General features: G+C 39.3%; 1 protein-coding gene across 3 annotated transcripts in view; it reads left to right on the top strand.

Annotated features, from left to right (window-relative positions):
• The first annotated feature begins 2,088 nt into the window (after nt 1–2,088).
• adamts9 (ADAM metallopeptidase with thrombospondin type 1 motif, 9) overlaps nt 2,089–14,172 on the top strand; it is a 69,016-nt gene continuing 56,932 nt past the window's right edge. For 2 of the 3 annotated variants that reach the window (XM_030135104.1, XM_030135106.1), the window contains exons 1-9: nt 2,089–2,511; nt 2,779–3,197; nt 5,154–5,316; nt 7,223–7,560; nt 8,240–8,323; nt 8,440–8,564; nt 9,367–9,407; nt 9,556–9,661; nt 13,677–13,823. In XM_030135104.1, the coding sequence (XP_029990964.1) occupies nt 2,415–2,511; nt 2,779–3,197; nt 5,154–5,316; nt 7,223–7,560; nt 8,240–8,323; nt 8,440–8,564; nt 9,367–9,407; nt 9,556–9,661; nt 13,677–13,823 (1,520 nt within the window). In that variant the 5' untranslated portion in view covers nt 2,089–2,414. The remainder of the gene's footprint in view (nt 2,512–2,778; nt 3,198–5,153; nt 5,317–7,222; nt 7,561–8,239; nt 8,324–8,439; nt 8,565–9,366; nt 9,408–9,555; nt 9,662–13,676; nt 13,824–14,172) is intronic. The other variant, XM_030135105.1, reaches the window with a different exon arrangement.

Genomic DNA, 14,172 nt, shown 5'->3' with positions numbered 1-14,172 from the left:
TTCCAGGAGCAAACACTTGGTGACAGTGGAAGGAAAAACTACCTTTAACAGGCAGAAACCTGGGGCAGACCCTGACTCTGGAGGATGGACGTCTGCCTTGACCAGTTGGGGTTAAAGACAGAGGGTCAAAGGAAGAGAAAGACAGAGTGAGAAAGATTGGGGGAGGGGGGAGAAGGGAGGAAATAGGGGGAGACACCTGGATGCACAGTAAACTGCACTACAACTGTTAAACACTAGAACAGCTGTTACTAGAAAACCACCAATAACTAGAACAAATACCCATAAATGCTAACACTACTACTGCAAATACAAGTACTACCAGTGGATATACTACTACTGGAGCTGTTAGTACCAAAAATAGAAACCCCTACCATCTATGTAGCTATATGATATTACAACTGTATGGATAAACTAACCCATAAAGACCCAAACATCTACTATTGACCAAAGCCATCTACTGATGTAAACTGTTTAATACCTGTTGATCCACTAATCCTATCAATACATGTGAATAATTGGTATAAAATGCAGTTTACAGTCTTTTCATGGTCATCAGGTATGACCCATTTGGATGTTCAGAGGCTCTGTAAGGGAACGTGGAAACACTGTCGTCTTCTACAACATTGATTCATCAAGTTTGATCAATGACAGTAGACTGAAACACTTGTTTTATATATACGTATACACATACACACATTCATACATACGAGGGCTGTTCAGTAAGTTCATGGCCTCACCCAGAAATACTGGTTGTTATAATACAGGATGTTACATTCTTTCGTGATGGGATAATGATGCTTGAACATCAATGGACCAAGTGCATTGCTGTAAATGGAGATTATGTTGAAAAATAAAAATAAATTATCAGTCTGTGTTGTTCTGTTCTGGGTGAGGCCATGAACTTATTGAACGGCCCTCGTACATGCATATGTCAGGGTAGAGACTGCGATCTGGTAGGATCAGCGATTCTACCAGTATAGACTCCGATCGTAGTCTCTACCAGTAGAAACTCCGATCAGAGTCTCTACTGGTAGAAACTCCGATCCTGCCAGTAGAAGGGTTAGGGTTAGGGTTAGGGTTCGGATTGGAGTTTCTACCAGTAGAGACTCTGATCGGAGTTTCTACTGGTAGAGACTACGATCGGAGTCTATACTGGTAGAATCGCTGACCCTACCAGATCGCAGTCTCTACCCTTACACATACATACATACACACATTCATACACACATGCATACATATACACATACACTCATACATACACTCACACACATACATACACACATTCATACACACATGCATACATACACACATACACTCATACATACACTCACACACATACATACATACTCTCACACACATACATACATACATACACACATACATATATACACATATACACATACATACATACATACATATATAGTGCACACACATACACACATACATACATACATACACTCATACATACACACACACACATACATACATACATACATACATACATACACACACATATACACATACATACATATATAGTGCACACACATACATACATACACTCATACATACACACACATACACACATACATACATACATACATACATACATACACATACATACACACACACTCATACATACACACACACATACATACATACACTCATACATAAATACATACATTGTACACACATGCATATATACACATACATACATACACACATACATACTGTACATATATACATATGTAGTACACACACATATACACATATGTACACATACATACACACATACATACATACATACATACATATATACATAGTACACACACACACACACACACACACACACACACACACACCAGTTGTATAATGAAATCTTGGGTTTTCCATCCAAAAACTTGATCATTTCCCAGTGTAAATTTGAACATTTTGTAACCAGGTTGTCATACTGTTTGTAACTTGGACAGGACCAACCCATCAAACCCTCAGATTACTTCCTCTCCAGTTATGTCATCATTCAAAGTGGACATAAAGTGACCCCCCTCTTGTCGTCATTCTCTCTTCATTCTAACGGGAGTGGCTTCAGTGTAGGATAGTGTACCTTGGCTGGGTGAGCCCGCCCCTAGCTGGGGAGAGAGCTGGTGCACAGGCTGGAATAAGAGCCCATCGCATAGAGTCGAGTGTCGGAGCAGCCCACCCCTCTCTCTGCAGTATGCATGTTCGTCAGGGAATTCGCGGAGCGCTCACGTCCCAGCAGTGTGTTTCACCGGCCAGAGACCATCTACTGAAGAGTCGAGGATAATACAATTGAATGTGGCAGGCGGACCGGAGGCGGAAAGCCCGGAGTGACCGGAGGAATACAGGATTAATCCACAGGAATACAGACTGGCGCTCTCCTCTGAAAGTGAACAATCATGCATGTGCTCTTCTGGGGCTTGGGGTTCCTGCTATTCCCTGATTTATTGAATGTAGCCGCATCTACAGGGAGATTGCTTCTGAATTCAACTACAGGTACAGTATGCTGCTTTGAAAATCCCATCATGGGTTTATTTTCTAACATGGAGAGTATGGAGAATGAATGAGTTTTCAATTCAGCCAAACGCATGACTTACTGATGCCTAGAAAGTTCACTGATATGTATAAAAATGCACTATGTGATGTCTGTTTTTTTTTTTTTTTTTATCACTGCATGTGTGTTTGGACTCCTTCTCATGCAAATGGAACATCACTTCAAAAACTTTTCATTGCAGTTTTTATTGTTCTGCTTTTATTCCCCAGTAAAAGAGGAGACCGGCGCTTATGAGATTGTAACACCGGTGCGAGTGAATGAAGCCGGTGACAAGTTTCCAACAAGTGTACACTTCAAAAGGAAAAGGCGAAGTTTGGAAGAGAACACCGGTAACACTACAGATCACTGGGCCTCACCGAATATCCATTACAGGATATCTGCTTTCGGACAGAACTTTCACCTCAACCTTACTTTGGATTCGGGATTTATCGCACCTCTCTACACTGTGACAGTACTTGGAGTACCCCGAGGAGATAACATAACGGATTTTGCAACAGATGGGGAGGAGGAGGAGGAGGAGGAGAAGGAGGAGGAGGAGGAGGACACAGAGTTAAGGCACTGCTTCTACAAAGGACATGTAAATGCACAAGCAGAACACGCCGCAGTCATCAGTTTGTGCTCCGGACTGGTGAGTTTTTACGCACGGTTTGACTCACTCCATAATGACTTTACGACTATTCCACCCTTGTTTTTTCCACATGTTAACACAAGTCTTAAAACCTGCCTTAACTCTGGTTCATGAAAATTACTTGAAAAGACATTTAAGACCTGTCTATCAGTCATAAATTGCGTTTTAAGCGCGTTTTTAAGGCAGAAATCAAAACCACAATTAAATGGATTATAATTGGTAACGTAAAATTAACTCGTTTTAATATTTTTTTAACACAAATAAATTACAATGTGTTAACACTTTTGTTGATATCATTAAGAATTTATGGTGCAGGGCTTGTTAAAAACGTTTATTTGTGGCGCATTTCATTTGCGTAAAAGTTCAGAAGAGTAAATGAGTCTTCAAACTGTGCCATGGGAGACCTGTCCTTTGCTCCCATGCTTCCAGTCAAGTTTAATGAACACTTTGCTCTATATTTTACTTCCATGCCTGTGCCCAGTGTAGTTGGTGACGTCTTTACGCACGCTTGTACAGCGGGAGTACGGGATGTACTGTCGTCATCACGAACTGGTCCTGCCCCCAGGCCTGCTGAAGCATGAGTTTTGGACTGGAGCTCAAGTGCACTCTGAGTTTATACATAGGAGAGTGCAGGGAAGTGACAGTTTTGAGTAAGGGGCTGCTTTCTTCCCAAAGGACCATTTGTATGAAGAAAGATCTGAATGCTCTGTTTTTGAAGTGAGCTTTTGGGAATATAGTTGACATTTATGCCTCATATATTATTAGTATTCATTTACAAGCTCAAAGGACACTTTGAGTATAAAACAGGCAATATTGCTGGTGGCCTCAATTGTATTTTATTTCTGTATGTCTTAAAATAATGTGACGTTTGGAATTCTCTTTTTCCCTTGCCAGCTTCTCAGGTCAATGTGAGCCCCCCCAGGACAGTAATAGGAACTGTTCAGAGGAATATAAGAAGGAAGCGTCACATTTTGGCATCTTCCTAAAGGATTTTACTGTACGCACACAGAACAATTGAATGTTTTTGCCAGAATAATTGTCAGTTTGGGATTTTAGATATGACTGAGGGCTGGGTAATGTGGCCGTAAAATAGAATCTTGAATCTTTTCTTTTCCAATGTCATTTTTTTCCCAAAAAACTTTATGCCTCATATGAGCAATATCACTAAACAACAACAATAACAAAAGCAGAACCTCATGAAAAAATATGAATCATTTTTACACAAAATGAAACACTACTAGTATGAAATGAACAGAAAACCATATTCAGAAAGAATATGCTTTAATTATTTATTTATTTATGAGGGACAGTGCATATTAATGAACATCTACAACAGTTGCCAAAAGTCTGTAACATTGACTCTGTGACTTAAATGGATTTAACTGGTGTATTTACCAGGCCTAATGTGACTTCTGTCAAACATAATTCAGTCAAACATGTGTCGGCATGCAGACCTCCTGTGCCATGCTGCTTCTCCATATGCAGCCCAGCCACTGCATAACAAGTTAAATGTGCTGGTGTTGCATGCACTTTCTTACATATCATGGATCTACGACATTAAGTGTGCCTCACGGAATACGTGTAATGGGGCATTCAACATGCTTGCCAAGAAAGCAGAATATAGTCTTGCTGGGGCCATTCTTGCATGCATGCAATTTCACTTTTTTCTCCTTTTTGCCCTTTAAAGCCCCTGGGTGTTTCTTAGTTGCGCTAATGAAGCACATTTCTCTGTTGCTTGCTATGAATATTATTAGAGAAATATTTACATTTCATTGGAGTTGTGATATTGTGATTTACAATTTACTAAAACATCTTTTCACTTCATCATATTTCTAGTATAATAGTTTGCGTTTTATTGCTGTGTTTACAACTTGATTCCTCAAAAAAAAAAAAAAAAAACATTCGGTGGATGGATGGATGGATGGATGGATGATAGCTGTTTTTTCTGCTATCCAGCTTGGCACTTTCAGGTCTCCAGAGGGGGAATATTTTGTGGAGCCCCTTCACAGCTATCAAGGAGAACATTATGAAGAGGAACACACAAAACCTCATATTGTATACAGGAAGAGTGCACCCAAGAAACAGTCATCTGGGGACAACTCTGCATGTGATACTTCAGGTACTGTGTATTACATGATGTACGCACATCCATACGATTTACGTCATTTGTCGTCTAACATATACACAACCATACATTCAAGCATCTACACATGGGCTTGCAAAGACAAACACACACACCAAAGGAAGTAGACGCATCATAGATTAAAACCTCTGTTCTGGGTTGGTCAAACTCATCAGCTGACTCCAATCCTTGCTCTAATAAACCTTCACCCAATGTCCTCCTTTCCAGCTGCTGCGTGTGAACAGCACAGTGTATGTCCTTAAGAGTATTAGTTCAGTACGTATTGATGAGAGTAGGGCATGTGTTGTTTGTTTGGCATTTGTACATGCGTTATCTGAAATGTTTAAATGCATTCCCACAGACATAAGCAGGTCTAATCGCTGCATTATCCCTAAAGTTCCCACTATCAGTTCTAACAGGAAATGATTATGTAATAGTAAGTTAAAGGGCTATTACAGTGACTCTTGCATATCAGAATCATATGTGCCTTATCAACAAGCAAAACCGTAGTGTGATTAGATATATGATGCTGAATCATTACTTAGTCATTAGTCATCAGTTTTATGAATTGCAAATAATTTCCTCAGATGAAAAGTACAAGTCGACTACGTGACGAAATTAGCGCAGGTATTCAGCGAATCGACTTTAGCTCGTGTATTATGTCATAGCCTACGCAGCACACTGTCTACAGCTGCAGCAGCGTACTGAGGAAGCTTTCCAGCTGTCACACAGGAAAAATCATTTGGAAGTTCACCCTTGTATCATCCCATCTCAGTTTACTGCCTGAACTTCCTGTTGACTTTTGTACTTCCTCTGCCTCTTTGATAAGAAAGTTGTATAGACCCACTGCCAAGAGCACGCATTGTACCCTGAAGCCAAAGTGATGCCAACGCAAAAATGAAAAATGTAAATGTAACTAAGTAAATGAATCAGGAGCACACCTCTTTTCTCTTTTTGTCTGAGTGTGCGTGTTTGGTGCGACCCTCCCTCTTGTTTTGTCATGACATGATCTGTCATTTACATTTTGTGTGTGACTACTGAATAAGGCCAAGTAAAAGTGTCTTTGTACTGTAATGGCCTAGTTTTTTAACCTCCTAAGACCCAGCTATGGGCTTTCTGTCCACATTTGTGGGCAAGAGTTTCACCACTTTATACCAAAAAAAAGAAGAAAAGAAAACTGTCCACCACAAAGGACATTCCATGAAAATTTTAAAAACTGCATCTGAAAAAACTGTTGCATCATGACATTTCCAATATAGGCACTTATTTAATAAAAAAACAAAAAAAAGCTTGTTCTTTGCTAACATTTCCTGGGTCTTAGGAGGTTTATCTTCATGGAAATCTTGCCTTGAAGTTCAGCTTGCATTTGCATCCTATAGACGGGATACCTCAAAAACATAAAAAAAAACAATATCCAGGAGAGCAGCGTTCTCTGCTGTGGCATGATTCGAATCAGTTTTAATTCCCCTCAGTCTTTAGAACGTCTGCTGCCCAGTTGTCGGATTGCCTTCTTTTGGTGTGTGCACTGCAGTTTTTGCTCCATTTTATTATGGCTGGGCGCCAGGTTTACCTAGCCTGAACTCTTTGCCCTCCTCTCTCCCCTCTTCTGAGACAGAGAGAGAGAGAGGAAAAGGGAAAAAAGGCTCTGCAGGCAGTGTTCATTTGTCAATCCTCTCTTTGAGCAACAATAAACAAAAGCGAGAAAGAGGCTGCGATGTAATTTAACGACACTCGCTTCCAGACAGCTCAGTCACTGCTTACAACTTTACCTTTATGTGCATAATTCAAAGTTACAGCCTAATTGTAAAGACATTCTCATGACAAATACCCGCTCTGTATGTTCTGTATATTTCCTACTTTCTTCCCATTGTGCATGCTCTTATCTTGTGGCTTCTCTCTCTAGGACACAAACAAAGACATAAAAGGCACAAACTGAAGAGGAGGCCAGCAGCCGGGGTCACCGCTGTGTCCGACGCAGGCCCGGTGGTCAGCGCTGGTATATTCAGTCAGCTGGAGTCGCTGAGTGCCGGGTTAGCCAGCGATGCTTTGCTCAAATCAGAGAGCAGCAGTGTTAGCGCTAGACCATCAAATGATAGCAGCAGAGACTCAGGACCTCACAGGAGATCAAAGCGCTTCCTCTCCTACCCGCGCTTTGTGGAAGTCATGCTGGTTGCAGACAGCAAAATGGTGGAGCATCACGGCAGCAATCTACAGCATTACATCCTAACCCTAATGTCCATTGTAAGTTCTGCTCAGACGCAATTTTTAGTGGAAAGTGTTTATATGGAAAGGGGGTGGTCGAATGGGATTAGTCTTGATACACGCCACGCACTTACGGGCAGAGGGCAGTTACATGTGTATGTTTGTATTCTTACTGTGTGTGTGCCCTTTCTGCTTTTCTGTTCATGCTTCAAGTCATCACGCCTGTGGAGAAGGGCTGTGGGAGGGAAAGGGCAGCCTAGGGCAGGGGTAAACACAACTTTCAAACAGCCAGGGGGAAGAGAGGGCAGCTTAAGGTAGAGCCTGTCTGACAGCTTTGATGAATGTAAAAAAAAAAAAAAAATAAGCTCAGGTATGTCACATAGACTGCATACTCTCGGCCACTTCAAATAGCAGCTTCCGCAGGCGTCTGGGGCCGATGGTCCTCAGGGGGAAGCTAAGATGACCTATATTCTGGTCTTGGCAAAGGCGGCTTTCTCAACGGGGGCTCAGGCTATTATCAACGTGATCCTCCAATCAACCAAATCCCCTGTTAGTTGCTTGAAACTGCAGGATGGTTGTCTGTAATAGTTTCCAGTAAATACTTCATGCTATGTTACATTTTTAACGCACTCAAGTTGATGTAAATGTAATTAGTTGATCTTGGTAATAAAACTAGTGTTATCACTGGAACTAATTGTTTTCTTTTTTTCTTTTTTAGGTCTCTTCCATTTACAAGGACCCCAGCATTGGCAACCTGATTAACATTGTGATTGTAAAGTTAGTCATAATAAACAATGAGCAGGTATAGCTAATGTTGCTTTAATTTCCATAGTTAAATCTATACTTGTGTCGATGCAAATGAAATTTCGCTTCTTGCTCGTCATTATTTTTCTGTCTCTTGCTTTGTTTTTATCCCAGGACGGTCCAGTCATTTCATTTAATGCACAGACCACTTTAAAGAACTTCTGCATTTGGCAGCAGAGTCAAAACATTCTGGACGATAACCATCATTCCCATCATGACACCGCCATCCTCATCACCAGGTACGAGGAAAATGTCTTTTTTATGTGCTGCACAATGTTTAATGAGTTTCAGGTTGAAAAAAATGAATTGCCAATGACCAAAGAGGTGACAAATGAACTATACTTTAATAATCTTTTGCAGTTTATGAATGAATGAATGGTTTATTTTTGGTTTGTACAACAATCACCACACACAGTAAAACAACCACAACAAACACAAAACCCAAAAAAAGGAAAATGCCAGAAGCAGAAGCTTTTTTCTTGCCTATCCTTTTCACCTGACACATCACTTACACTAATTTAAATGTGTACATCATTGAGCATTGTCATTATAACAAAAGAATCAATAACAAATCAAAACACATCTACCATTTCCACTAAATATTCCTGAATGATCTTATACTTAAGGCATTTTTTAAACTTTATCAGAGAGGTGAACAACTTAAATTCATCATCATGTCCATTCCATAATTTCACACCCACAACCGAAATACATCTGGACTTTCATCATTTTCATAATCATCAAACCATTCCGTGACATCTCGTGCCATATGGATATGGGCACCGACCTTGTGGAATGAACTACTTTTCCTTTAATTTGTCACCTGTCTGTATGTGTTTTGTAAAATGGATAAACATTTTGTCAGCGAGTCAGTTGAAAGGTTTTTTCAAAGGTTTGGATGAAATGAAGTCCAGATGTCTGATGAATAGAACCCGTCCTTTAAAAACAAACGTAAATAGGAAGATCCCTCAAAGGTTGGGCAAACACTTCTTCTTTTGTATAGAACTATTTACCCTGACCTATTCTGTATTTTCACCACAGGCAAGACATCTGCAGAGCGAGGGATAAGTGTGATACTTTAGGTAAGCGGGGGTGTTTTTAATTTGGCTAACAGACTTTTAAACCACAATTATAACATACTTGACATACTGATGATTACAAGTATGATGGAAACAAAAATAATGGCCTGGTTTTAATCAGCGTAACTTAAGTGAGTCTTCGGTGTTTCAGGACTTGCAGAACTGGGGACAGTTTGTGATCCGTACAGGAGTTGCAGCATCAGTGAGGACAACGGTCTCAGTACTGCATTCACCATCGCCCATGAGCTTGGCCATGTGTAAGTAGTGTACAGCATGTTTTTCATTTTGAGTGCGTAACTTAAAGGGGTCATATTTTGCTAAACCCTCTTTTATTTGTGTATTTGGACCCTAATATTTCAAAAAGTTTGAATTTGAACCCTCCAGGTGCTGCAAAGCTATCTTTATATTCATTCCGGTGAAACTCGAGTGGATTTCAACAACCCGTTTCAATTCCTTCTTAATTTGTCATGTTTTATAACTAGTTACATCACAACATTTGCACATATAAGGTCAAGACTTCCGACAAACATTTCTCCGAGTACGCCATAATTGTTTATCAGCAGCAGCGGTTGTAGTCCTAACTGAAAATATGTCCAAACTTCAAGCCGATTACCTAAAATGTTCAGTTGGTTGAACAGGACGGAGCAGCACAGTCAACAACCTGGAAGGGGCGGGGCATTTGCATTTAAAGGGCCAGCGCTCAGAACGACCTCTCTCGTATCATTACTCAAAACTAGGGTTGAAGATGGACCTGTGGAGTTGAATTAATGAAGAATTCAGACCCAAGCATTGCATTTACAGTTCATGTAGACCACAGGGAAATGTTTGGGGCGGCTATGGCTCAGAAGGTAGAGCAGGTCGTCCAGTAATTGAAGGGTTGGCCTCATCAGTCCATTGTGTCCTTGGGCAAGACACTTTCCCACTTTGCCTCCAGTGTCACTCACACTGGTGTATGAATGTTTGGTGGTGGTTGGAAGGGTTGTTAGGCGTGAACTGGCAGCCATGCTTTTGTCAGTTTGCCCCAGGGCAGTTGTGGCTACATGTTTTTTTACCACTGTGAGAGTGAATGAATAATGGATCAATAATATAAAGCGCTTTGGTAGCTTGAAAAGCACTGTTGAAATGTAATCCATTATTATTATTATTATTATTATTATTATTATTATTATTATTATTATTAATAAAATGCATAATTCCATTTAAAAAAGCATAATATCACTCCTTTCAGCACTGTCATAACTCTTACTAAACAGAGAAACCAGTAGAGCTTGAATTATTTCTAGGAATCCTTACCAGCAGACGGGATCTAGAAACTACAGGGTGGGGAAGCAAAATTTACAATATTTTGAGGCAGGGATTGAAAGACAGTGTATGACCAATTAGTTTATTGAAAGTCATGAGAATTTATTTGCCACAAGAAAATGTACATAATAGAAAATGTTTTTATTCTATGTGTCCTCCTTCTTTCTCAATAACTGCCTTCACACGCTTCCTGAAACTTGCGCAAGTGTTCCTCAAATATTCGGGTGACAACTTCTCCCATTCTTCTTTATAGTATCTTCCAGACTTTCTCGTAATAGTTTTGCTCATAGTCATTCTCTTCTTTCCATTATAAACAGTCTTTATGGACACTCCAACTATTTTTGAAATCTCCTTTGGTGTGACGAGTGCATTCAGCAAATCACACACTCTTTGACGTTTGCTTTCCTGATTACTCATATGGGCAAAAGTTTCTGAAAAGGTATGGATAATAGTGTTAGGTATGATTATGACATCAATATATGTTTGGTTTCAAAACAACCGACATAGTGCCTGCTGAGAAAAAACAACTAAATGTTCATTGTAAATTTTGCTTCCCCACCCTGTATCTCTAGTAATACATAGACAACAGACTAATTTATTCATGTTTTCCAAGTATCGCCTCTAGGTTTTGTGTTTCTAATCATACACTGCCCAGACCAAAAAAAAAAAAAAGCCACACATGCAGTATTTGACTGCACTACCTTTGGTTTTGATTCCAGGAGACATTCACTTTTTGCCACATAATGCTTACATAGTGTTACAATAAGGTTCATAATATTTGTTCCATCCATAGTTGCATTAATTTTGGATTATTGATGATGGAGAATCGGACCGCTGCATCAAGTCTTCATCACATCCCATATTAGAGTCTGGACTTTATGGAGGCTAATCCATGTGTGACAATGATATCTCATTCTCCCTGAACCATTCTGTCACACACCTGATGATCCTGATCAGTACTGGCATTGTCCAATCTGTATGACATTAAAGACATGAGAGGACATTTAGTGAATCAGTTAAATAACTTGTTACAGCTGAAACATTATTAGAAACTGCAGTACTTACCGATGGAAGGATCTGAACTATTTGCTTCGTGAAATCCAGTGAATGTCTCCTGTAATCAAAACCAAAGGTGGTGCAGTGAAATATTGCATGTGCAACTTTTTTTTTAAAGCCAGACAATGTATCTCGCCACTTATTTAGAGAGAAAAAAAAACAGTATGTAAGCTGGTTTCTTATTATTGAAGTAAAAACTACTTAAAGCTAACAATGCTCGTCCAAAGTCCTGACTCAGCCAGTGCTGGGGGTGTTAGCCTGTTGTTCTGGAGGCTGTTACAGACCATAACGGCCTTCATCATCTCAAACAAATGCACAATGCTCTTTCTGACCACATAACAAAAGAGGGGATTGTTGAATGGCTGCTTAGCTATAGAGCTCAGTGTTGTATGGTACCTGTCAGGTGGGCTGCTGAGTAGCTCATAGCTCATAAGGAGAGCTGTGGGCACGCTGGGGCTGTACCTGTCTCGCACCAACCAGGATCTTATTTATTCACCTTGCAGGCACTCAAATGCTACGCCTTATAACTAATGCCGTCTGTGATCCCATGAAATTCAATATTGTGCTGATTTCATTCCAAAGTCCCCACAGCAGACCGTAAAAATGCTCCACATTATTTCAACATCTATGGTAAATACTCTTCCAAAGCCAGTAAAATACTTACAGTGAAGATATATAATCAGAGTTCAGATTTTAAAACATGCATGAATGAATAAAAACATTGCACAAACAAACTTCATTCGTCACACTTGGTTATAATTTACTACATTTGACTTGAGTTTTAATTCTGTGATGTATTAACCCTGTAAAGACTGAAACATTAAATCAGTAGTCGCTTTTCCATTGGACATCTGAGCAAAACTTTACCGATATCTACTAAATATCGAAAAAACAGAAGTGTGCAATGTCGGTTTTTCCATTAAATCACAAATCCGATGATTTATTTATTTATTATCGTGAGATGACACGAGAAGTCATTCCATAAACATGGCGACGAACGTAAATATGGTGTTGATTTACAGACATATTCATTATTATTATATATTACCCCTCTATCTCGTACTAAATTAAAAATGATTGGGTTTGCTGGTGTGTCCACACATACCACGACATGTTTCTTCTTCTTCTTCTCTTGTTGTAACGTACGTCAATGTCTGGTTTTTTAATTCACCTGACTCACCTGAGTTGCAAAAAAAGGTCTTTTCATTGCAGTTTTGTGTGATATACCATTTGCGCTATGGCCGAAAAACCACCTCTTGCCAGCTCAAAAACTTTTAATGGAAAAATGAGGCTTTTGGCGAAATTGTTGTTTTTTCCATTAGGTAAATTTTTACGTGCAAGTTATATTTGCGCAATTTAGGGTACATGGAAAAGCGACTATTGATAGAAAATTCCAGTTCTTTGAAACTGGAGCATTTATTGGTCCATCTGAACAACCCCAAAAAATTTTTTCAAATACCAATTCCAATGTATGATTTTCAATTTTGTATTGTATTTGATACATTGGGTCCCAATGCTCAAATATTATTATTTTTGGACAAACAAAAACATAACACAAACATGTCAAACAAATTTGGTAATTCCTTTTCAAAATTGGCAAAATTCTGCCTCCTTCCTCATTAATTTAATCTTGTAGTGTCACTGGAAAGGCCTCTGGTGAATGAATTCCTCTCCCCCTGGTGGACTATCTGTGTATTGCATGTATCTAATTGTATACATCAGGTTTTTCTATTAAAAAAATATCACACTGATCATGTAGAGGGCTTCAAAACTCATGTATCAAATATGATACGTTTGGCGTTATAGGGTTAAATTCAGAATATGCACCAGGAGAAAAAACTGGCATCTTTGACATCCACATCGTGATACTTAATTTCATTCTGCAACATGATTTTCTTTTTGTTTCTCTGCCAGGTTCAATATGCCTCATGATGACAGCAACAAGTGTAAGGAAGATGGAGTTAAGATTCAACAACATGTGATGGCTCCCACGCTTAACTACAACACAAACCCTTGGATGTGGTCCAAGTGTAGCAGGAAGTACATCACAGAGTTCCTCGAGTATGTTTTTTTTTTACTGTTGTGTCAAACATACACGGGGTTAGGTTAGGTGGATGATGTTTTTCTGTTGATCTGAAAAAAATCACTGAACAACTCGAACAACCTAAATCAAATTTGAGTTTAAGTCTCTGGTTGGAATTTTTTTTTTTTTTTTTTACATTTTCTATTAACGAATTGTATTTAGAACTGATTTGTAGAAATTTCAGTTATAGGTTTCATTAATATATGAACATACTCATAGTGCAGTTTACATATTCGTTTTAACCCATAAAGACCCAGTGCTACTTTTGTGGCAGTTCTCAAATGATATTTCTTAAGTGATTTGTCACCATTTATGATATTATCTTTT

Source organism: Sphaeramia orbicularis, chromosome 5 (genome assembly GCF_902148855.1).
Source record: "Sphaeramia orbicularis chromosome 5, fSphaOr1.1, whole genome shotgun sequence".
In the NCBI taxonomy this organism is placed as follows: Eukaryota; Metazoa; Chordata; class Actinopteri; order Kurtiformes; family Apogonidae; genus Sphaeramia; species Sphaeramia orbicularis.
The sequence above is the reverse complement of the archived record's forward strand: the minus strand, read 5'-3'. Positions and strand labels throughout refer to the sequence as shown.